General features: G+C 45.4%; 1 protein-coding gene across 1 annotated transcript in view; it reads left to right on the top strand.

Annotated features, from left to right (window-relative positions):
* Nucleotides 1-21,915, top strand: part of LOC139275891 (cystathionine beta-synthase-like protein) — a 65,235-nt gene that overhangs the window by 10,742 nt on the left and 32,578 nt on the right. Inside the window, exons 4-7 of the mRNA XM_070893114.1 lie at nucleotides 1,659-1,765; nucleotides 4,397-4,531; nucleotides 5,013-5,092; nucleotides 11,965-12,099. Of these exons, the coding sequence (XP_070749215.1) occupies nucleotides 1,659-1,765; nucleotides 4,397-4,531; nucleotides 5,013-5,092; nucleotides 11,965-12,099 (457 nt within the window). The remainder of the gene's footprint in view (nucleotides 1-1,658; nucleotides 1,766-4,396; nucleotides 4,532-5,012; nucleotides 5,093-11,964; nucleotides 12,100-21,915) is intronic.

Raw genomic sequence — 21,915 nt, 5'->3', positions numbered from 1 at the left:
GTTAAGTTTCTGGTCAGTGGTGACCCCCAGGATGTTGATGGCGGGGGATTCAGTGATGGTAATGCTGTTGAATATCAAAGGGAAGTGGTTAGACACTCGCTTGTTGGAGATGGTCATTGCCTGGCACTTGTGTGGCGCGAATATTACTTGTCACTTATCAGCCCAAGCCTGAGAGTCCAGGTCTTGCTGCATGCTGATGAACTGCTTCATTTTCTAAGGAGTTGCGAATGGAACTGAACACTGTGCAATCATCAGCAAACATCCCCACTTCAGACCTTATGATGGAGGGAACATCATTGATGAAGCTGGTGAAGATAGTTGGGCCTAGAACACTGCACTGAGGAACTCCTGTAGCGATGTCCTGGGGCTGAGACAACTGACCTCCAACTACCACAACCATGACTTTCATTTTCACACAGTGTTTCATTGCAGCTCTGAAACATTGCCTGTGCTTCATGTACAACTAATCACTTTGGTATGCAGTGAGGAGATTTTAAAGCTTGCCACCTGGTGAAAATGGGGTGTTAACGCAATGTAAACATGAGCAATGACTTACAGCCCAGTTCCTTCTGATGGGGTGGTTGACCCCATGTTCCCTGGGGACTACCACTGGGTGTCCGAAGCACTGCCTGAGTCAGGTGGTAGGCCATTTTACTATGCAAGTCAGGTTCCTATGAAGTATACAGGACTCCGATTGGCAGTTTAGGACAGTACTGGGTAGAGTGTAGGCATTCCAGATGAAGAGGAAGCCCAAAGATAACTTTTAATTTACATTTTTGTGGGGCCAGGAAGAGTGGAGGTGCTCCTTCAGGCTCCACAGAAACAACGTAGGCCACAGCTGCACCGGTTTCCCCCCGCAATCTCTTGAAAATGGACGTCCACAACCTACTATCTTCTGGACCAGAGGCTGGCCAGGCCAGAGCTGACAGACTGCCTCAAGGTGCTCATTTTCCACTTGTAACCCTCCAGTCTTATGCTAATAAGGCCCGCACTTCAAAATTGACCAGGTATCCCATCGAGTGGGCGTTGGGCACGCTCTGACATTTGACCACCCGAAACCTGCCAATCGCCAAAATATAACCCACACAGGCTGTTCCAATATCGGTGAATGCAGAAGCCATCTTGCATACTGCAACGATTCCCACCAACATCAAAGAGACACACGACCAGACATATTTGGTGATGTTCATTGAGGGAGAGTTACTGGTCTGGACACTTCAAATAGTGTATGGGATCTTTTGCCTGAACCATTGGCACCAGCAGACATGTTCGACATGTCCTTTGAAGGGGTACAATGTTAATAGCAGCAGTGGTAATTCACCCGTTGGTAATTCCGACTGTATGAATCTGAAAAGTGAGTGTTGGCAAGAATTGTATTGCCTATCACAGGGAATAGCAAGCCTGATCCTGCCTTCACTTGATGCGCATGCATTTTTCAAAATGTTCATGGCTAATGAACAGGAACAGGAATCCTGGCTTCCAAGCTGCGATTAACTAATTCATCACGGAGCAGAGATCAAACCTGGAATCTTCCTGTTGTATTTGACCCAGTACCATATCATGCATTGTGCTTACCATTGGACAGGATACTCAGATTAGTTTCAGATAGGTATCACAGTATTCTGTTAGATTTTATGCCTTTGATTCTTTTTTTCCAGGAAGAATTTACCCAAGATTTTGCCCAATGTCCTTTATCAAATTGGTAACACGCCCCTCATCCGAATCAATAATATTGTGAAGGAGTATGGACTCAAATGTGAGCTATGTAAGTACATTATAACAACATAAGAACATAAGAAATAGGTGCAGGAGTAGGCCCTACGCCCCCTCGAGCCTGCTCCACCATTCAATAAGATCATGGCTGATCGGCGATCTTAACTTCACTTTCCCGCCCGATCCCCATATCCCTTGATTCCCCGAGACTCCAAAAATCTATCTATCTCACCCTTGAATATATTCAGAGACTCTGCATCCACAGCCCTCTGGGGTGGAGAATTCCAAAGATTCACAACACTCTGAGTGAAAAAATCCTCCTCATCTCTGTCTTAAATGGCCTACCCCTTATCCTGAGACTGTGCCCCCTAGTTCTCGACACTCCAGTATCCATGCTGTCAATCCCCTTCAGAATCTTGTATATTTCAATGAGATTACCTCTCATTTTTCTAAACTCCAGAGAGTATAGGCCTATTCTACACAATCTCTCATCATAAGACAGGCCTTTCATCCCAGGAATCAATCTACTGAACCTCTGTTGTACCGCCTCCAAGGCAAGTATATCCTTCCTTAGATAAGGAGACCAAAACTATGCACAGTACTCCAGGTGTGATCTCACCAGGGCCCTGTGCAATTGTAGCAAATCTTCCTCACTCTTATACTCCAACCCCCTTGCAATAAAGAACAACATGCCATTTGCCTTCCTTATTGCTTGCTGTACATGCATGCTAGCTTTCTTTGTTTTATTGCACAAGGGCACCCAAATCTGTCTGAACACCAACATTTAAAAGTTTGTGTCTCCCATGAATGAGCTCAAATTCTTTCATATTGTAGACCTGTAACTTTCAGAGATTTATTTTGGCGGGGGGTTGCAGTATATGGCAGAGACTTGAGACAAGTGTGAGCTTGGGGCTGTAGTTTAGCTATTGTGATTGTGCTGCAGTCACTTCAGCATTATGAGTGGCTGGTACGGTACAAGTCTTTGTATACCGAAGAGGCAAAAAGTATTGAGGGCAAGGAAAGAGGCATACACTAAGTACATGGAGAGCAGGGAAGAGCAAGACAAGAGAGAATATGAAGAGATTGGAGAGAAGTAAAAAAAAACACAATTAGGAAAAAGGATTATCAAGGAACATATAACAAAATAGTAAAATATTTTACAGGCACATAAATAATAAAGGAATGTCAGGATGGGAATAAGGCCACTAAGGGATGGACAGGATAATATCACAGGCAACAATAAATAGATGGCAGAAATATTAAATAATTACTTTGCTTCAGTACTTACCAGGGAGACAGAACGAGCCCATTGGATGATAAGATTAGAAATGAAATAACTGCATTTAAAATAAAAAAGGGGAGAAATATTAAATAAACTAGTCAAACACAAAGAGGATAAAACCCCTGATCTGGACAGATTACATCCACACATTTTAAAGGACTCGAGGGAAGACTGCACATATTTAGTAATTCGTTGGAAAAAGATGTAGTGCCAGACGACTGGTGGATAGCTAACATAATACGAATATTTAATAAGAAAGATAGAACATGGCCAGGAAACCATAGTCCAGTCAGCTTAACATCGGGAGTAGGAAAAATAATGGATTCCCAACTAAAGGAGAAAATAGAACATCTAGAAACCAAGCGGGTGAAATTGCCCTGCACCCCAATTGGGGGCGGTAACCTTCTGGGCCAGATCTTTTAGCACCCCAGCGCGGAAGTCCCACCCCCCACCAGGAATTGTCCTTACTGCCCCGAAAGGAAGCGGAGCACAATCTCCTGCGCTCCACTTCCTTTGGGGACGGTAACTGGGGCACTACTGGGGTGGGAAGTCAAGCACTAGGTGGATGCTCCGCGTAGTGCTGACGTGCTTCAATGCTCCTCCCCTTCACTTAAATGGGAGTGCTGCTGCGCACTCTGCCTGGCCTCTGATGGTCTCCACTGGGCCACTAGGGCAGCGTGCGACCGAGCCAGCAGCCCGGCACCCAAGACGGAGTGCCAGGCGCACAATGGCAGCCCGGATCACGCTAGGGTCGCCATCGTCGAGCCGAGCTGAGAGTCGGCCGACAAAAAAAGATGGCGGCCCGGAGCATTAGCGGCCCCCCCCCTTTAAGCACCACCCCAAGAATGGATGTGGGCCAGCTTCGTAACCCGCTAAACTGGCATTGACATCCGCTCGTGTCTGCCTCGCGGGCCACAGGGTAAATTCCCCTGTGGGGCGGTAATGGGTCGGCGTAGGGCAGAGTGGTCACCGCGCACGGTGATGATGTCATTGAAAAAAAAATCTTTTTATATACTTTTAAACTCTTATGCTGGTAAAAGCAGGCCTTACACTGGTAAAAACAGGCCTTACGCCTGCTTTTACCAGGCGTAAGAATTTCACGGTCATTCGCTGGGCAGTAGTTGGGCAAATACCCCAACTCTCTGCCCGTGGATGACCTTTTCCCGGGGATGGCTACAATCTGTCAAGACTTGACAGATCACAAGTTCTGGGTTTTCATGTATGCACCCATAGGCACCGGAAAATACGGGCCAATACTAACTCAATATTTTTGTGCTACTTTTTAATTGCAATTATCTTCCATTATTTTGGTTCTTTGTGCCAGATATTGATAAAATGTCAGAGCAGAAACTAATTGGAAACTCAACCGCCCTAAGGCTACTTTACTAACATCTTTTCTAGTGGTGAAGTGTGAGTTCTTAAGTGCTGGTGGGAGTATTAAGGACCGAATTGCTTTACGGATGATCGAAGATGCTGAGAAGCAAGGGATTCTGAAGCCAGGTAGCGTCATCATTGAACCAACTTCAGGTAACACAGGTAAGAATTATTATAACATCGGCCTAAAGATTTGAGTCTAAATGGGTCGATGCACTACAACACAATAGAAGATAGCAATACACCTTAAGAGATTCCAGCATTAGTTTTCCTCAGCGGTGCATCATAATGGGATGTAGCTGGCATAGAGTGGTTGTATTATTATTTTTTATTAGAGATCTAAAGATTCTAATACACTAAACGTGCACTAAATGTCAGATAGTGCCTGCTACAGAATGGGTCGGTTTTGAATGACATGCCTCCCACTTTAGTGAGTTGTCTACTTCGCCTCATGCTTTGCTATCAGGAGCAGATTCCACTGTCCCAGTGAGAATCAGTAGTGGGAAATCAGTGGATGGAATCAGCCCCAACATTCCAGAAGGAGATTAGATTAGAAGGGTTAATCATTTTGGATGTTGAGTACTGGTTTCTGTCTGTCCTAAGTAATGCATATGTGCTCATCAAGTTATGTATGTTTTTACAGGAATTGGCCTGGGGTTAGTGGCTGCTGTGAAGGGATATCGCTGCATTATTGTCTTGCCAGAGAGGATGAGCTTAGAAAAGGTAAAAGAAGCACGAAGAAACCTTGAATCTGAATTATAGAAAGTTTCCTGTTCAGAAATACCCCACATCGGGACCTCAATTTATTTCAGAGACAACGACCCTTCTGTTTATGAATTAGTCTTGCAATGTCTCATAAAACAGCAAAGCCTGCCTATATTACTACAACAACTATACAAAAGCAAAATACTGCGGAGGCTATAAATCTGAACTAAAAGCAGAAATAAGCCGGAAATGTTCAGCAGGTCAGGCAGCATCTGTGGAGAGAGAATCAGAGTCACCGTTCACGACCTTTCAACCTGCCAACATTACTATTGGGACAATACAAAAATCCAATCTTTATATATGTTTTCAAAAACTTTCTCTCACTGTTGCTGCCAGTTCCAATATGATGGCCGAGAGATTCCACACGGTGTGCTGCAATACTTTGGCGCCAATGGAAAATGAGCTGTGCCCGGCAATAGTCAGGAGATGTAATTACGTCAGCATTTCATGGGCTAGCTCATTTGCATATCCATGGTGACTGCCAGAAAACCTGTGTGAAATGGGAACAATTTATAGTGCTGGAGAGCATGAAAATTAACATGAGGCCTTCTAATAGCCAGTACTGGCTGAAAATTGCAGCAGCAGGTCAGTAAAGAACAGTGCTTGGCTCAATGAGTTGACTTTGATATGAAATACCTAGCAGTTGGGACATTTTTCCCTGAATGTCCTTGCTATGCCAATGCTGGTACCTGTAGCACCAGTTCCAGCACCTGCTACCAAAATATCAATTTGTTCTAAGAAGATAAAACAAAATAGAATCTCAATCTCAGAGTTGCAATGTCTCAAATCACGGAATTAGAAATGAGTCAATGATTTAGAAAAGAAAGAAAGAAAGACTTGCATTTATATAGCTCCTTTCACGACCATCGGACGTCCCAAAGCGCTTTATAGCCAATGGAGTATTGTCACTGTTGAAATGTAGGAAATGCGGCACAAACAGCACTGTGATAATGACCAGATAATTTGTTTTTGTTGTGTTGATTGAGGAATAAATATTGGCCAGGACACCAGAGATAACTCCCCTGCTCTTCTTCGAAAAAATGTCATGGGATCTTTTACGTCCACCTGAGAGAACAGACAGGGCCTCGATTTAACATCTCATCCAAAAGACAGCACCTCCAACAGTGCAGGACTCCCTCAGCACTGCACTAGAGTGTCAGCATGGATTTATGCTGGGATGGGACTTGAATCCACAACCTACTGACTCAGAAGTGAGAATGCTACCCACTTTTCTTTTTTAATTAATATTTGTTGAACATTAACAATATCGGGATCATTTCATTGTATCATACAAATCCATTCCACCCTCTGCACAGCCATTCCTCCAACACATATTAACATTAAAACCTGAAGTTTAATTTGTCTCCTGTAACATATAATAATCTATTGTACTTTACACATTGATTATAAAATACTATCTTTAAATTCTTTTCTGAATAAAACATCCACGGAGCCTTATAATGATCTTTTAGTTTAAAATATTCTTTTAGGTTTATTCTCCTCCCCTTAAAAAATAGAGCATTCCTTCTTTGCACAATCACAAATCTAGCCAAACTGAACATTAAATTAATTGCCACTCTGCTAGACTCGGGCAGATTCTTTTGCAATCCCCATCTCAAAATTGAGTCCCACGGGATACCCATTCAGTCCTCTTCGGTCCTCACCCAGCAAGAAAACCTCACACAACTGTCGAACTTATAATCCTTTAACTGTGGACATAACGGCAGCAAATGGGACAAAGTTTCATCCCGCGTCCCACATACTGGGCACGTTGCCACCTCTACTTGTCCAATCTTACATAAGACTATCATGGTAAAAATCCGCTTATGAGCCAATTTGAGCCAGTTCAATCCACTCTGGACATTTATAATTCGCCCACACTCCCTTCCAAATCCTGTTGAAGTCCAGCTGTGGATATATATTCTGCCAAAACTCCTGACCAGCAGGTGTCTTAAATCTCCATTCTCTAAATACCCCATAGAAATCTTGAGTATTACAGTTGTCAAATTGGACCAACTCCTCCCCTTTCTCCAGCAGAAAGCTTGGAAAAGCAGGACGCATTATACCTCCGTTGGAAATTTTCATACTTATTTCTTCCATACAATCCTGTGGCATTGCCCTCACAATCTTCTCATCCATGATCTTAATTGCTTTTTCCTCTATCTCCTGATCCTCTTCCCAAACCATATCCCTCACTACCGCTTTCAGCAACCAACCTGGAATTACCTCATAATACATCTTTCACATATATAATACCAGCTTTTATAAAAGCTGGAGTAAATAACACCTCTCCTTCAATGTTGATCCACCTATTCAAAAATAAGGGCTGTTCTAAAAATTCCTCAGCACCTTTGGGCATAAACCGCACACTTTTTAAAAAATTGGGCCCAAGTGTCTACAACCCCCTTATAAAATCTAGAGAGAGGTTTAATCGATTTCAAAAACATATTGTTGTATTCCATATAAAATATTCCCTGTCCTCCTATCCCACTTGATTTAAAAAAAATGCTGGAAACAACTCTTCCAAAAACTTGTATTTGACTTCTGAAGAAATCTCTTCATCCATTTAATGCTAAAGGATTTTTTTCTTCAAATCAATACCTGGGAAATGGAGTTGTCCTTGATTTCGCTGTCCAATTATGGTATTGTAAGCAACCAAGGCTTGTTTCCCTTCCCATAAAAACTTTACACAAGCCTCTCCGATGGACTTTTCTACCCACTCAGGAATATCCTCCACTGTCAATTAGTTTCGATAGCAGGAGAGCTGCCACCATTGTCGCTCTTCCTTGCACTTTCAACCACCTTCTTTCCCATCTTCTCAAAATCTTTTTAATTTTCATAACCTTCAGTTCCCAATTTAGTCGATCCACTTCATCCCTATTCTTCTTGCACCCCATATGCACCCCCAGAACTTCTAAAACCTCCTCCACCTTAAAAGGGCTTTCCTCCAAACACTCCCCGCTACTCCTTCCAGGCATTGGGACTTAGTATAATTTACTCTGGCTCCTGTAGCTCTACAATACTCCTCCACTACTCCCATAGCTTTCCTCACTGACTCCCCATCTCTCAATGTTGAGATCGTGCCATCTGCATATTGGTGCATCACCTACACCTGCCCGGAACTGGGAACCGCAATCCTGACTATGCTTTGTTCCTTTCTGTGATATTTCCAGGGAGCACACAGCGCGCACACTTTTTAAGATGGCAGAACATTCCAGAAGTCACCTTCTTATCAGGTGACCTGGTTCTTTATTATAACCAGCACTGGCTGCAGTAACACAGGAATCCACAGTGTGGAGCTACAGACATTACACTTTCGCACATGTAACCTAATGGTTCTGCTACCAATGTGTACAATAATGGAGATAGGGGACAACCCTGTCTCACTGATCTCTGTATTCGAAAATACTTGGATAAAAAGCCATTACATTTAACATAGTTAAATGTGTTTGAATAAAAAATCCTTATCCACGTAATGAAATTTTCCCCAAAACCATCAATAAAAACCCATGAGAGACTTTATCAAAGACTTTCTCTTGATCCATCTTTAGCACCTAAGCTTTCCCCCCCCCCCCCCCACTCTCTTCCATCTTGGATTGAGACCACAGAGTCAGCGATGTCCCAGCCTATGACTCCATAGGACTGAGAGGGCGAAACTATCTGTGGCATCACCTCCTTTATATGATTTGCCATAACCCTCTCATGGTCTTGCCCTCTCCTGCTCCCCAAGATGTACAACTCCCCGTCTCTCTTTGGAGTATTTACACTTACCCTGCATCTCACACCCGCTTCTGCTCCCCCCAGGGACACCTGAAGGCAAGCCATATTATGGCTCGACTCTGTTCCTGACCTGTGATGTCCTCCACTGACTTTGTCCTTTTCCACCATACTTGGTGTGTTTTCCACCATCTCTATCCTGTTTTCTGCTCTGCAATTTTTCTGCCTCTTCTTGCGCTCTTTCCTCATTCCATTCGGCTGCTGTGTCCTCCACCCGCTCCGCTCTTGTCGCCACTCCACTCACACCTCCTGCTCCTTCTCCCTTCTCCCAAGGAGCTTCCTTCTGCCTCACACACACAGTGGGTGGGGCCTTTGTGACAAACTGCACAGCTCTCTGCCTTGCAGTTCCGATGTGTCCAGACTTGCCACAGTTATAACAGTACAGATCTGGACAGCTTCTTACAAAATGGTCGTGTCCAAGACAGTAATAACAAACCTTCACCTGGTTATCATGCAGAACCCAGAAGTACTGCACTCATTCAATTGTCTCGAATTTCATACTGTAGGGTAATAACTTTACCCCCTCTCGGAACCGCACTTTTACATAATGGGTTCCATCAGCTACCTCCTGGGGTCCCGGCCCAAATCTTTGGGCCTATTATTCTCCCTTCTCAAGACATTCTCTCCCCTGGTTAAATTCACGTTGGGAGCATTGTCCTCTGAGGGGCCCGGCATTCCAGACCCCTCAGCAGCCGTGTAGCTGATGTTTATGGGCCAAAAAGAGCCTAAAATTTGAAAAAAAAACAATCCAAAAACCCACCACCAACTTTTTACAAACTCACTCCAACTCCTGCAGTAATCAGCAGCACCTGCTCACTCTTAGCCCCTCCCACCTAGAAAGTGCTACCCACTGAGCCACAGCTGACACAGCGGTAATGGTGAAAATATCCCAGTGGTCTCACTCAGCAGTAGTGAGGAGCAAGCCCAGATCTGTGCAGCTAACATGCCAACGCAAAACTGATTACAAGAAAAACATTGGCAGCTACACAAACTGCGACTGAAACTCCTCCCTTCCGTCTGTGTCAGCTGATCCTGGTAACAGTTGCACCTTATAGCTCTTAAACACAAAAAACTAGGCTGACAGTAATGAAGGAGTGCTGCACTGTCGGAGGTGACATCTTTTTGGCAGAAATTTTAAACTGTGGCCCTTTCTGCTCTCTCTTTGGATGTAAAAGATCCCTGATACTATTTTGAAGAACAGCAGGGGAGTTATCCTGGGTGTCCTGGCCAATATTTATCCTTCAGTCAACATCACTAAGAACAGATTATCTGATCATTATCACATTGGCATTTGTGGGAGCTTGCTGTGCAAAGATTGGCTGCTGCATTTCCATTGTATGGATAAGGGGATAGGGAGGAAAAATGGAGTTGAGGTCGAAGATCAGTCATGATCTTATTGAATGGGGGAGCAGGCTCGAGGGGCCGTATGGTCTACTCATATGCCTATTTCTTATGTTCTTTTATGTTCTTTATTACAACAGTGACAACCTTTCAAACATACTTCATTGGCTCAAAGCGCTTTGAGACGTCCTGAGGTCGTGAAAGGCGCTATAGAAATGCAAGTCTTTCTTCTTTTTTGTCACTGGTCAGCATTGTAATACATTTAAATGACCTCACCTGGTCGGCTATAAAGAGCAAGGGAATTTGGGAGGAATCGACCTTGGGCCTGAAAACCAGGGAAAACAGTTTCTACCCAATTCTACTGCCAAAAAAAGAAAGTTGCCCCAATTAGACACTGACATGACACCAAAAATGATGTTTCTAGTCCATTAGTGTGATTGTTGTGTCAGTATTTTTTTATTGTGGAATCAGTGTTCCCTCCAACTTTCAACAGTTATTTTCTAATACTAAAACAAAACATTGCAGATGCTGGAAATCTGAAATAAAAACAGAAAATGCTGGAAATACTCAGCAGATCAGGCAGCATCTGTGAAGAGAGAAACAGAGTTAACGTTTCAGGTCGATGAAACTTCGTCAGAACTGGAAAAAGTTCGAGATGTAACAGGTTTTTAAGCAAATGCAGGGGCAGGGAAAGGGAGGCAGGGAGGAAAGAACAAAAGGGAAGGTCTGTGATAGGGTGGAAGGCAGAAGAGATTAGAGAGACAAGATAGAGGCAGAGAGGTTGTTTCCACTGGTCGGGGAGACTAGAACTAGGGGGCACAGCCTCAAAATACGGGGGAGCCAATTGAAAACCGAGTTGAGAAGGAATTTCTTCTCCCAGAGGGTTGTGAATCTGTGGAATTCTCTGCCCAAGGAAGCAGTTGAGGCTAGCTCATTGAATGTATTCAAGTCACAGATAGATTTTTAACCAATAAGGGAATTAAGGGTTATGGGGAGCGGGCGGGTAAGTGGAGCTGAGTCCATGGCCAGATCAGCCATGATCTTGTTGAATGGCGGAGCAAGCTCGAGGGGCTAGATGGCCTACCGCTGTTCCTAATTCTTATGTTCTTATGTTCTTATGACAAAAGGGATGATGCTGCAAGGGAAGAGGGGGTGGTAATGTGGCAAGTTAAGAAACAAAAGATGAGTCTAGATGGGGTGCAAAAGGAAATTACAGAATCATCGAGAGGTTCCATGGGGGAAAAAAATATGGTCAGTGGTTATGGTCTGAAATTGTTGAACTCGATATTGACTCTAGAAGGCTATAAAATGCCTAAACGAAATATTAAGTGCTGTTCCTCGATCTTACATTAAGCTTCATTGGAACAGTGTAGAAGGCCGAGAATGGAGAGATCAGAGTGGGAATGGAGCGGATAATTAAAGTGACAGGCGACCGAAAGCTCGGGGGCACGCTTACGGACTGAACGGAGGTGTTCCAGAAAGTGGACACCCAATCTACGTTTGGTCTCCCCAATGTATGGGAAACCGCCTCGTGAGCAGCATATACAGTGTATTAAATTGAAAGAAGTACAAGTAAGTAGCTGTTTCACCTGGAAGGAGTCTTTGGAGCCTTGGATAGTGGGAAGGGAGGAAGTAAAAGGGCAGGTGTTGCATCTATTTTTTAATGTTGCACTGACTAACAACAATTTTCTAAATGTTTTCATTTTATGTAGATCGATGTGTTAAAAGCCCTCGGGATTTCAGTGGTGAGAGCACCAAATGCTGCCAACCTCAACAGCCCTGACTCTTACCTTGGAATGGCCTGGAAACTAAAGAACTTGATTCCAGACTCACACGTGTTTAATCAGGTTAAAACTTATCTTTCAGTACAACAACTGTAATTCTGCTGCCACCGACACATTACAACAGCAATGTATATTTTTAACAGTATATAGGAACAGCAGTAGGCCATTCAGCTGCTTGATTCTGTTCCGCCATTCAATGAGCTCGTGGCTGATCTGCGACCTAGCTCCATATACCCGCCTTTGGCCCACATCCCTTAATACCTTTGGTTAACAAAAAGCTATAAATCAACGATTTAAAGTTAACAATTGATCTATCATCAATTGCCATTTGAGGAAGAGAGTTCCATACTTCTACCACCCTTTGTGTGTAGAAGTGTTTCCCAATTTCACTCCTGAGAGGTCTGGTTCTAATTTTTAGGCTATGCACCCAAGTCAAACATAGAAAAACATAGAAACATAGAAAATAGGTGCAGGAGTAGTCCATTCGGCTCTTCGAGCCTGCACCGCCATTCAATGAGTTCATGGCTGAACATGCAACTTCAGTACCCCATTCCTGCTTTCTCGCCATACCCCTTGATCCCCCTTGTAGTAAGGACTACATCTAACTCCTTTTTGAATATATTTAGTGAATTGACCTCAACAACTTTCTGTGGTAGAGAATTCCACAGGTTCACCACTCTCTGGGTGAAGAAGTTTCTCCTCATCTCGGTCCTAAATGGCTTTCCCCTTATCCTTCGACTGTGACCCCTGGTTCTGGACATCCCCAACATTGAGAACATTCTTCCTGCATTTAACCTGTCTAAACCCGTCAGAATTTTAAACGTTTCTATGAGATCCCCTCTCATTCTTCTGAACTTCAGTGAATACAAGCCCAGTTGATCCAGTCTTTCTTGCCATCCCGGGAATCAGTCTGGTGAACCTTCGCTGCACTCCCTCAAACACAAGAATGTCCTTCCTCAACTTAGGAGACCAAAACTGTACACAATACTCCAGGTATGGCCTCACCAAGGCTCTGTACAACTGTAGTAACACCTCCCTGCCCCTGTACTCAAATCCCCTTGCTATGAAGGCCAACATGCTATTTGCTTTCTTAACTGCCACCTGTAGTCCTAGACTCCCCAACCAGCGGAATAAGTTTCTCTCGACCTACCCTATCTATTTCCCCTAATATCCTGAAAACTTCGATCAGATCACACTTTAACCTCTAAATTCAAGGAAATACAATCCTAATTTGCATAGTCTCACCTCGTAACTTAAACTCTTGAGGTCTGGGTATCATTCTGGTAAACCTACGCTGCACTCCCTCCAAAGCCAATATATCCTTCCTAAGTTGTGGTGCCCAGTGCTTCTCACAGTACTCCAGGTGTGGTCTAACCAGAGTTTTGTACAGCTGCAGCATAATTTCTACCTCCTTGTACTCTAGTCCACTATATATAAAGGCCAGCATTCATAAGAACATAAGAAATAGGAGCAGGAGTAGGCCATATGGCCTCTCGAGCCTGCTCCGCCATTCAATACGATCATGGCTGATCCGATCATGGACTCGGGTCCACTTCCCTGCCTGATCTCCATAACCCCTTATTCCCACATCGTTTAAGAAACTGTCTATTTCTGTCTTAAATTTATTCAATGTCCCAGCTTCCACAGCTCTCTGAAGCAGCGAATTCCATAGATCCACAACCCTCAGAGAAGAAATCCCTCCTCATCTCAGTTTTAAATGGATGACCCCTTATTCTAAGATGATGCCCTCTAGTTCTAGTCTCCCCTATCAGTGGAAACATCCTCTCTGCATCCACCTTGTCAAGCCTCCTCATAATATTATAGGTTTTGATAAGATCACCTCTCATTCTTCTGAATTCCAATGAGTAGAGGCCCAACCTACTCAACCTTTCCTCATAAGTCAACCCACTTGTCTCCGGAATCAACCTTGTGAATCTTCTCCGAATTGTCTCCAAAGCAAGTATATCCTTTCATAAATATGGAAACCAAAACTGCACACAGTATTCCAGGTGTGGCCTCACCAATACCATGTACAACTGTAGCAAGACTTCCCTGCTTTTATACTCCATCCCCTTTGCAATAAAGGCCAAGATTCCATTGGCCTTCCTGATCACTTGCTGTACCTGAATATTAACTTTTATGTTTCGTGCACAAGTACTCCCAGGTCCTGCTGTACTGCAGCACTTTGCAATCTTTCTCCATTTAAATAATAACTTGCTCTTTGATTTTTTTCTGTCAAAGTGCATAACCTCACACTTTCCAACATTATAATCCATCTGCCAAAGTTTTGCCCACTCACTTAGCCTGTCTATGTCCTTTTGCAGATTTCTTGTGTCCTCCTCACATATTGCTTTTCCTCCCATCGTTGTATCGTCAGCAAACATTCGGTCCCTTCCTCCAAGTCATTAATATCAATTGTAAATAGTTAGGGTCCCAGCATTGATCCCTGCTGCGCCCCACTGGTTACTGATTGCCAACCTGAGAATGAACCATTTATCCCTACACTCTGTTTTCTGTTTGTTAGCCAATCCTCTATCCATGCTAATATATTACCCCCAACCCTGTGAACTTTTATCTTATGCAGTAACCTTTTATGTGGCACCTTGTCAAATTCCTTCTGGAAGTCCAAATACATCACATCCACTGGTTCCCCTTTATCCACCCTGTTCGTTACATCCTCAAAGAATTCTAGCAAATTTGTCAAACATGACTTTCCCTTCACAAATCCATGCTGACTTTGCCTGACCGAATTTTGCTTTTCCAAATGTCCTGTTACTGCTTCTTTAATAATGGACTCCAGCATTTTCCCACCCACAGATGTTAGGCTAATTGGTCTATAGTTTCCGGCTTTTTATCTGCCTCCTTTTTTAAATAGGGGTGTTACATTTGCAGTTTTCCAATCTGCTGGGACCTCCCAGAATCCAGGGAATTTTGGTAAATTACAACCAATGCATCCACTATCCCTGTCGTTACTTCTCTTAAGACCCTGGGATGCAAGCCATCAGGTCCAGGGAAGTTATCAGCTTTTAGTCCCATTATCTTACTGAGTACCACCTCCTTAGTGATTGTGATTATGTTCAGTTCCTCGCAGTTCCCCCACCCCCCCCCCGCCCCCCCATAGCCCCTTGACTGTCCACTGTTGGAATATTGTTAGTGACCTCTACCGTAAAGACTGATACAAAATATTTGTTCAGAGTTTCTGCTATCTCCAAGTTCCCCATTACTAATTCCCCGGTTTTGTCCTCTAAGGGACCAACATTTACTCTAGCCACTCTTTTCCTTTTTATATACCGATAGAAACTCTTGCTGTCTGTTTTTATATTTCGTGCTAGTTTACTTTCATAGTCTTTTTGATTATTTTCTGTATTCCATTAGCCTTTTTGATTATTTTCTGTACCTTTTGATGACATTTTAATAATCTATGTACCTGAGCCCCAAGTCTCTTTGGGCATCCAAATTTTTATCGTTTCACCATTTAGAAAGTATTCTGTTCTATCCTTTTTAGGTCCAAAGTGGATGACCTCACATTGATATCCATTTGCCACAGTTTTGCCCATTCACTTATCTGTCGATATCCCTTTGTAATTTTATGCTTTCATCTACATTGCTTACAATGCTGCCTATCATTATGTCATCAGCAAATTTGGATCTAAGACATTCTCTGCCACCATCTAAGTCGTTAATAAATATTGTGAATAGTTGAGGTCCCAACATCACTTAGAAAGTAATCACTTTCTGCCAATTTCAGTACCTACCCATTATCCCAACTGTCTTCTGCCACTCAGCCAAATTCCGAACCAGGTCAATAAATTGCCCTCAATTTCGTGGGCTTCTACCTTAGTTAACAGTCTCTTTTGTGGGACTTTATCAAATGCCTTCTGGAAGTCCAAATAAACAACATCCATAGACATTCTCTTGTCCTCTACTTTAATGATCTTTTCAAAAATTCAATCAGGTTTGTCAGGAATGACCTACCTATCACAAATCCATGCAGGCTCTCTCTGATAAGCTGAAATTTTTAAGGTGTTCAATCACCCTATTCTTAATTATAGACTCTAGCATTTTCCCAACAACAGATGTTAGGCTAACTGGTATATAAACCCCTGGTTTCCTTCTCTAGCCATTCTTAAAAAGTGGGGTGACATATGCAATTTTCCAATCTAAAGGGACGCTTTCTGAATCGAGAGAACTTTGGAAGATTATAGTTAGGGCATCTGCAATGTGCTCACTGATTTCCTTTAATCCCTGGGATGGAAACCATCTGGTCCTGGGGATTTGTCGCTCTTTAGTGCCATTATTTTCTTCATTCCTGTTATTTTACTTAGGTTAATTTTAGGCTGCCTTTATTTGTACTAACTGAAAGGCAGCCGTTTCTCTGATTGGCTCTCCATTATCACATGATCTATTGCTAATTGGTCCTCTTGGAGGATAAGCCACAACCTGAAATTCCTCTGGAATGTGTAACTGGAACCGCCCAGGCCAAGTTCTGATTGACTTAACAATTTGTAATTTGACCATTTTGACTTCAGAAGCCACAGAAGATAGATCTCTCCAAAAGCCACCATGTTCCAATCAAAGTCCCTTTCCCCAGCACAAGTGCTGCCTCCCACAGCCGAAGTCCCTTAAGCCAGTGCAAGTGCATCCCTCCTCCAGCCAAGGTCCCTTACCCCAGTGCAAGTGCTGCCTCCACCAGCCAAGGTTCCTTATCCCAGTGCAAGTGCTGCCTCCACCAGCCAAGGTCCCTTACCCCAACGCAAGTGCTGCCTCCACCAGCCAAGGTCCCTTATCCCAGCACAAGTACTGCCTCCACCAGCCACGGTCCCTTACCCCAGCGCAAGTGCTGCCTCCACCAGCCAAGGTCCCTTATCCCAGCACAAGTACTGCCTCCACCAGCCAAGGTCCCTTATCCCAGCACAAGTGCTGCCTCCACCAGCCAAGGTCCCTTACCCCAGCGCAAGTGCTGTCTCCACCAGCCAAGGTCCCTTATCCCAGCACAAGTGCTGCCTCCACCAGCTAAAGTCCCTTACCCCAGCGCAAGTGCATCCCTCCCCCAGCTGAAGACCCTTACCCAAGCGCATGCGCATGACCTTACCTCCCCCCCTCCGCCATAGATGGGGCATTGTGTGCAGATTATTAACAGGCTTATTGGGTATGAATTGAATAGTGACAGTGTCGTGACTTCATCCACCCCAACGATGTCCCTTGTAACACACGCACTGAGCTTGCACGCACCACGGGCTTGGAAACATGATCTGTCTTCCCTGAGTTCCCTCTCTCCTCTCCGATCCTCCCCCCCACCGTGTATGTGTCTCTCTCCCCCCCACCCCCACTGGGCTCGCTCTCTCCCCCTCCACCATATGTCTCTCTCTCTCTTCCCCCCCCCCCCCGTGCTCTCTCTCTCCCCCCACCGCGTGTGTGTGTCTCTCTCTCCCTCACCCATGCTCTCTCTCCCTCCCTACACCGTGCTCTCGCTCCCCCTCCCCGTGCTCGTGCTCTTCCCCCCCCCCGCCATGCTCTCTCTCACTCCCCCCCGCCATGCTCTCTCTCTCCCTCCGTGCTCGCGCTCTCCTCCCCCCCACCGTGTGCTCTGTTCCACCCCCCATTGTGTGCGCTCTTTCTCCCTCCCCCACTGTGCTCGCTCTCCCTCCCCCACTGTGCTCACTCTCCCTTCCCCCTCCTGTGCTCGCTCTCCCTCCTGCCTCCTGTGCTCACTCTCTCTCCCCCCCCACCGCCCGTGCTCACTCTCTCCCCTCCTCCTGTGCTCATGCTCCCCCCCACCATGCTCTCTCTCTCCCTGCCACCTTGCGCTCTCTCTCTCCCCCCACCGTGCTCTCTCTCCCCCCCCCACCATGCTCTCTCTCTCTCCCCCCACCCCCACTGTGGTGTGTGTCTCTCTCTCCCCGCCCCCGTGCTCTCTCTCCCACCCCTCCCCACCGTGCTCTCCCTCTCCCCCCCACCGTGCTCTCTCTCTCCCCCCCCCCCCAACCATGCTCTCTCTCTCTCCCCCCACCCCCACTGTGGTGTGTGTCTCTCTCCCCGCCCCCGTGCTCTCTTTCTCCCCTCCCCGTGCTCTCTCTCTTCCCCTGTCCGAGCTCTCTCTCTCCCCCACCATGCTCACTTTCTCTCCCCCACCCCCCTCCCAACTGTGTGTGTGTCGTTCGCTCTCCCCATCCCTGTGCTCTCTCTCTCCCCCCCCGTGCTCTCTCGCTTCCACCGTGCTCTCTCTCTCTCTTTCCCCCCTGCCACTGTGTGTGTGTCTCTCTCTCACCCCCATGCTCTTCCTCTCCCCCCCACCGTGCTCTCTCACTCTCCACCACCCACCCCCCCCCCCAAGCTGTCTCTCTCTTTCTCTGTCTCTCCCTCTCCCCCCCAGGCTCTCTCTCCTCTCTCTCCCTACTCGGGGCTTGGCATCTTGTGGCGTTGCGGGGGGCTCAGCGGCTCGGGGGGTGGGGGGGTGGGGGAGATGGGAGAGGATGACTCATGCGCAGAAAAGGGTTAGTGAGAATTGCGCTGGGGTGGGGGGGAGTGCAGTCGGTGATATTTTTCCTAACTGCGTCGGGAGACAGTACAAATAGTTACTCTGTTAATTTTATTGATTCACTGTCCTCCATTCAATATTAGTTTCTTTGTGATTTCTGCCATGTTATCCTCTTCTTCTACTGTAAATACTGACGCAAAGTAATTATTCAACATGTTCCCCATTGACAATATCACCACTTTCAGTTTTTAAGGGGCTAACATTGCTCCTGACCATCCTCTTTTTCCGACTGTAACTGTAAAAATTCCTCACAGTGACTTGGATATCGCTTACATTTTACTTTTTCCACTCCTTTTTTGTAGCTCTTACTATCTGTTTTGTGACCCTTTGCCATTCTCTGTATCTTTCCCATTCGCCATGATCTGTGCTTTTTTTTAACATTTTTGTATGCCCTTTGCTTTAGTTTTATGCTGTCCCTTACCGCTTTAGTTGTCCATGGCTGTTATTTTTGGCAAGTAGAGCTCTTGCCCCTCAGTGGTATAAACTGGTTCTGTAGTGCATTAAATTATTTTTGAACATCTTCCACTGATCTTGTGTTGTTTTACCCATTAACAGATTTGTCCAGTTTACTGTGGACAGTCTCTGCCTCACCCCATTAAAGTTAGCCTTACCTAAGTCTAGAATCTTAGTAGCTGTGTCATGTTAATCCCTTTCAAATGCTATGTTGAACTCGATCATGTTATGATCACTATTGGATAAATGTTCACACACAGTTAGGCTGTTAACTAAATCTGGCTCATTACTCATAACTAAATCTAAATCCTTCCTTACCTCTGGGGCATATTGTTGTAAAAATTCACTACCTTCTCTGACAGGTGCTTATCTGCATTTCCTAATCTGTATGAAAGTTAAAATCCCCCATTATAACCACTCTGCCTTTACTACATGCTTGCCTAATCTCTGTATTTATACAATCTAGCACTTCAGAGCTTCTATACACAACTCCCACAACAGTCTTAGGGCTCAATTTTCCCCAGTAATCTGCGTTGTTTTTTTGGCGTAAATTGAAATATCCAAGTTTCCCCAAAGTTTCTGCGCCAGCGTAACTCAGTTAGGTACGATTTTTTTAGGTTAGTATTTTTTTGCATCATAGGAGGGAGTAACCTGATGTCTGCACCAGTTTTTCACATTTAAGCAAGTTTGGCCAAATTACATTTTTCCTAGGAGAGCGTATGTGACCACTCCCAAAAAACCTTCTGAGCGCTTAAGAAAAACCAGCGCACATCAAAAACTCGCCGCAAATGTGAGCACAATTGGAGGATTTTGAGATGTACAGGAACAGAAAAGACTTCCACTCTGTGAATGTGCAGCTCCTGCGTGATGACATGCATCACATCATGTCAATTGATGCGAGATACCCTGGGAGCACCCATAATGTGTTCATCCTGTGTGAGATCGCTATATCTGCCATGTTTCAGCAGCAGCCAGAAGGGCAGAGCTGGTTGCTGGGAGACAAAGGGTACGGCCTCGCCACCTGGCTCATGACTCCCCGATTCGTAACCCGAACGGAAGCTGACCGGAAATACAAAATGACACACATTGCGACATGCAGCATAAGAGAGAGGACCATTGGCGTCTTGAAACAGCGTTTTCAATGCCTGGACCATTACGGAGGCTACTTGCTATACTGCCCTAAGATTGTCGGTCAGTTCACTGTTGTGTGCTGCATGCTGCACAACTTAGCCATCATGAAGCAGTGACAGCTGATGAAGCGGCAGAAGACCCACCTGCGGTGAGAGTGGCTGATGAAGTGGAGGAGATGCAGATGACGAGGAGACAAGGAGGAGTAGAATGAATCCATGCAACTACCTGAACCCAGGGCATGATGGCAGAGGAAGGCAAGCCGTCGTGTCCTTTTCACGATTGTTCGAGCCTTGTGCCAGCGGCTCATCCGTGAACGCTTTGCTGCCTGAAGGCTCAGCAGCAACTATTCCAATTGGACCATGTTTACTGTTTGGACCTGTTCCATAAGGTAGTGTTGTGTTAATGAAACAAGTAATAGAAATGATTCTTCTTTAGTTGAAAAAGTTGTGAAAATAATGGAACAAACCTTAACACTTGGAAATTTACATAACTTACAAAAAACTTTTAAATTGGGAATAGTTACAACAGTAACAACAATAATAGCAACAACAGCAGCAGCAAAGAAAGGCTGTACCCATCTCTCCTCTGCCTTATTCAAAGACTGCTCGCTGCGTTAGGTCTTGTTGACTCCACCCCTGCTCGCAGACGGCAGCACAGTGTTTCTCGGGTTGGTACCAAGCTTATTCTTTCGAGCATCTCGGGTAATGCGCACTTCTTGATGGGGGGTGTGGGCAGGCGGTAATGTGGAAGGCCCGGCTTGGTCTGGGGATTGGAGTGGGAGTGGCAGTTAATTCCGTCAATGGCCGTGGGGTCTGGCCGTGTTCCCTTATTATAGCAGCCAATTCCGGCATTCCCTTCCTCATGTTCACCGACAGTGTATCAACTACCTGCAACATTCCCTCCCTCATGTGCACCGACAGTGTATCAGCTGCCGGCGACATTCCCTACCTCATGTTCACCAACATTGTATCAGCTATCTGCGACATTCCCTCCCTCATGTGCCCGGACAGTGTTCCCATTTCTCGTGAGAGTGTTGTTACTTCTCCAGACAGTCCCGATACCTCATCACCCACCCCACTGATGGTGTCCAGGAGTGATCACGTAAGGTCAATGCTCTCCGCACTCATTGCCATCATCTGAACCATATTTATTAGATCCTGTACTTCAGGAGAGCGCTGCCAAGCTCTCAGTCCCCTCCTCACCCTTGTGTGGCTCACTGCATCCCACTGGGACACGTAGCCTTGGACGATGGGGCCCTGGGTGTGCCTCGCTGCACCCCACTGGAATCCCCAGCCTCCGACAGTGAGAAACCATGGAATGTCCCAACACTCGTACCGCTCAGGAAAGGTGCTGGCACCACAATGGGTGACACCTGCACCTCCTCCAGAGTGAGTACAACAGTGGTGGCTTCATCCTCTCCCTGCCCCTACCCCTCACCCTCATGCTCTTGGTCTATAGGGTTGGATTAGGAAGATGTTCTCCTCTTCAGGCTCGTCTATGTCTGAATCTTCTTCTGCATCGGCTTCAGCCTCGTCAGGGTTGGCCTCAAGTTCTGCAAAATATAACAGAACAGACAAATGGTTAGCAGCAGAGGAGGGGGCAGGGTGGGTGGCATGAGTAGGTTCACACAGTACAGGCAGCAGGCTCATTTGAAGGACCACGATGAATGATAGCACATTGCATCAACCGAAGCGTAACTGATGGAGACAGCCCCATGAACCGAAGCATGGCTAGCCCGCACAGTACTTGACTTTTAG

This window comes from Pristiophorus japonicus, chromosome 11 (genome assembly GCF_044704955.1).
Source record: "Pristiophorus japonicus isolate sPriJap1 chromosome 11, sPriJap1.hap1, whole genome shotgun sequence".
In the NCBI taxonomy this organism is placed as follows: domain Eukaryota; kingdom Metazoa; phylum Chordata; class Chondrichthyes; family Pristiophoridae; genus Pristiophorus; species Pristiophorus japonicus.
This window is presented reverse-complemented; position numbering and strand designations above follow the sequence as displayed.